The sequence below is a fragment of the Triticum dicoccoides genome, chromosome 5A (assembly GCF_002162155.2).
Source record: "Triticum dicoccoides isolate Atlit2015 ecotype Zavitan chromosome 5A, WEW_v2.0, whole genome shotgun sequence".
Classification (NCBI taxonomy): domain Eukaryota; kingdom Viridiplantae; phylum Streptophyta; class Magnoliopsida; order Poales; family Poaceae; genus Triticum; species Triticum dicoccoides.
The window spans coordinates 672045051-672047511 of NC_041388.1; the positions used below are offsets into that span (position 1 = coordinate 672045051).

The window sequence follows — 2461 nt, forward strand, 5'->3', positions numbered from 1 at the left end:
CCGGCGCAGGCCGCGCCGTCTCCGCCGCACATGCCCTGGCTCCATCCTCCCACGCGAGGCACGGTGGCTGCCGGCGCAGGACAGAATGGATAAGACTACAGAGAGGATAGCGGGTTGAATTCAAATAACTATAGGGTCTTTTTTGTAAATGTGAAACGTTTTTCTACTACGCCACTAAAACAGGGATTGCGGGTTGATTTCATGTAAACTGAGGGGCTTTTTTATAAAACTACCACGACGACGGACGGCCAGAAGCACTCCGTGCTTTATTAGTAGGGAAAGATTGACTCTTCTAGTACTATGCACAACTGAATTTACAGCTAACCATTACTCTGCTTCAAGTTTTACATACTTGCTCTCTGCACGACTTGCATCTGGCTAGTATAGCAGATGGGCGTAAGGGGACATGCAATGCTGGTCCTGCCACGGGCTGCGCAGCTGCGTCAGGAACGGGTCATTTAGCCAGTCGAACACTCCGTGGCTGCTCGCCGCCGGGAGCTGCAGGCTGGGCAGGTCCACAACACCCTGGCTCGCCGCCGGTAGCTGTAGGCTGGACATGTTCGACATCCCATGGTTCGCCGCCGGTAGCTGGAGGCCGCAGGGTGGGTTCACGGCCGGAAGCTGAAGATGGAAGGGGGCGTTCGCCGCTTGCGACAGAGACGACGTCGACGCGACAGTGGCCGTGGCGACGTCTGCTTCCTCCTTGGCCACCCTGGGCGCGTCGTGGCTGCTGCTGTTGCCGGATAGTGCCACCGACGACGACGAGGAGGAGGAGGAGGAGGGGATCAGGAAGTTGTCCTGGACGTCGTCGGACTGCGACAGGTAGAAGTCGCCGGCTGCCGGGACCGGGCACGCTCTGGTCGCGCCACTGTAGCCGTACCCACCGTTGCCGCCGGACCTCTGCTTCATCTCCTCCATCTGAAAGGCTCTTTGCTCGAGCTCCTTGAGCGGCGTTGCCTTCCGGTACACCTTGCACAGCACCGTGTCCTCCTGGGGCGGCGGCGCGCCGTTGTCGGGGAGGCGGTACTCATTCATGACCCAGTCCGTCTTTGTGCCCCGGGGAGCGCGGCCCTGGTAGAAGACAAGTGTCTTCTTGAGGCCGATGACACGCTTGGGGTCGCCGGTGCTCCGGATGGCCCTGTCGGAGCCCGTGGCCTTCCAGAACCCCCGCTCCGTCGTCCTGTTCGGCCGCCCGCAGCTCCCCGCCTTCCGGTCACGCGGCACGAAGAAGTACCACTCCCTCTCCCCGATCTTTGCCATCCCTGCATATCCATACACACACCTCATCAGCTCGCTGCTCAGACATGCATGCATCGATCAAACGATCACTACGACGATGTTCTTGTTCGTAGTTGTTCTTCTATATGTACGTACCAGGAAGATCCCAGGGATCGTGGCGGTAGATGTTGAGGGTGCCGATGATGTCGAAGTGGAGCTTCTTGCCGAGGGCGACGCGGGAGAGGTAGAAGCCGAGGAGCTCCTCCTCCGTGGGGTGGAACCGGAAGCCCGGGAGGTCCTGATCGACCTCCATGGTCGACGACGCCACTGCTGCCACTGCCATTGCTTGCTGCTGCTCCAAGTGCTCGATCGTCGCTGTGCTTGTCTTGCTGCTGCACTGGCTGGAAGCTGGATGATGGAGGTGGTGGTGGCCCGGGTAGCTTATATAGAGCTTACAGTGATGTCAAGCTACGCCTACGCGGTTTCCTGCAGAAAAGGCGGTCGCAGTTTCTTGGCACTGGAGAAAGCGACCGGTGCTCTAGCTCGGTACGCAACATCGAATAGATATGTGCCGGCTTTACTTGGCAATAAATTAATCTCTGTCTTTTGGAGACTTAATTTTAATTTGGTGAGTGTAGACTTGTGAAGTCACACATATTGACTCCTTTTCGTCACCCTTTTTCGGCTTAGACATTTAGAGTCTGTTCTGGGGCATATATTTATCTTGTGCTACTCTCCATTTTGGAAAACCTGATGGCTAAGACTGTGAGGAAAATATAAATATTTGCAGGTAGCTAGGATTGTTTCTGGCAACGTTGCAATGGCAGTAATTTCTTTAGTGCACTTTCACTCGTTTACCTTGCGTCTGCTGATCTCTCGTTCAACAGCTTTGGGTCTGTTCAACCGATTGATGCTTTATTGTAATAACGGAAATTTTATCCTTTCATTGAACCACCGTGCCTTCACCGTACCTAAGAAATCAAGTTTCTCCTGCTATATTATTATATGCAAAACCAGTCTGATTCTCTGCCCAATTTTGCATGGCTAGATATTACAATGCATCAGTGTATATAAGAATTTACTAGTTCATCGAAGATCTTTAAAAAAGTAAAAAGAAAGTCTATTTAATCCCTAAACTATTGTGCTTGGTCCGACTTGAACCGAAAACTATAAAATGACGTGCATTAAACCTTTAACTTCCAAAGAAACCATATACCTAGTGTTGGACAGTTTTGCCAATAAA

The 2461-nt window shown here is 53.1% G+C and overlaps 1 protein-coding gene across 1 annotated transcript; it reads right to left on the bottom strand.

Annotated features, from left to right (window-relative positions):
• Positions 1-205: 205 nt before the first annotated feature.
• Positions 206-1612, bottom strand: LOC119298386 (NAC domain-containing protein 22-like). Its single transcript, XM_037575812.1, has 2 exons — positions 1375-1612; positions 206-1262 (listed from the first exon to the last, which is right to left on the bottom strand). Exons 1-2 carry the CDS (start codon positions 1559-1561, stop codon positions 379-381), a joined length of 1071 nt encoding a protein of 356 aa, XP_037431709.1. The 5' UTR covers positions 1562-1612; the 3' UTR covers positions 206-378.
• Positions 1613-2461: the final 849 nt, after the last annotated feature.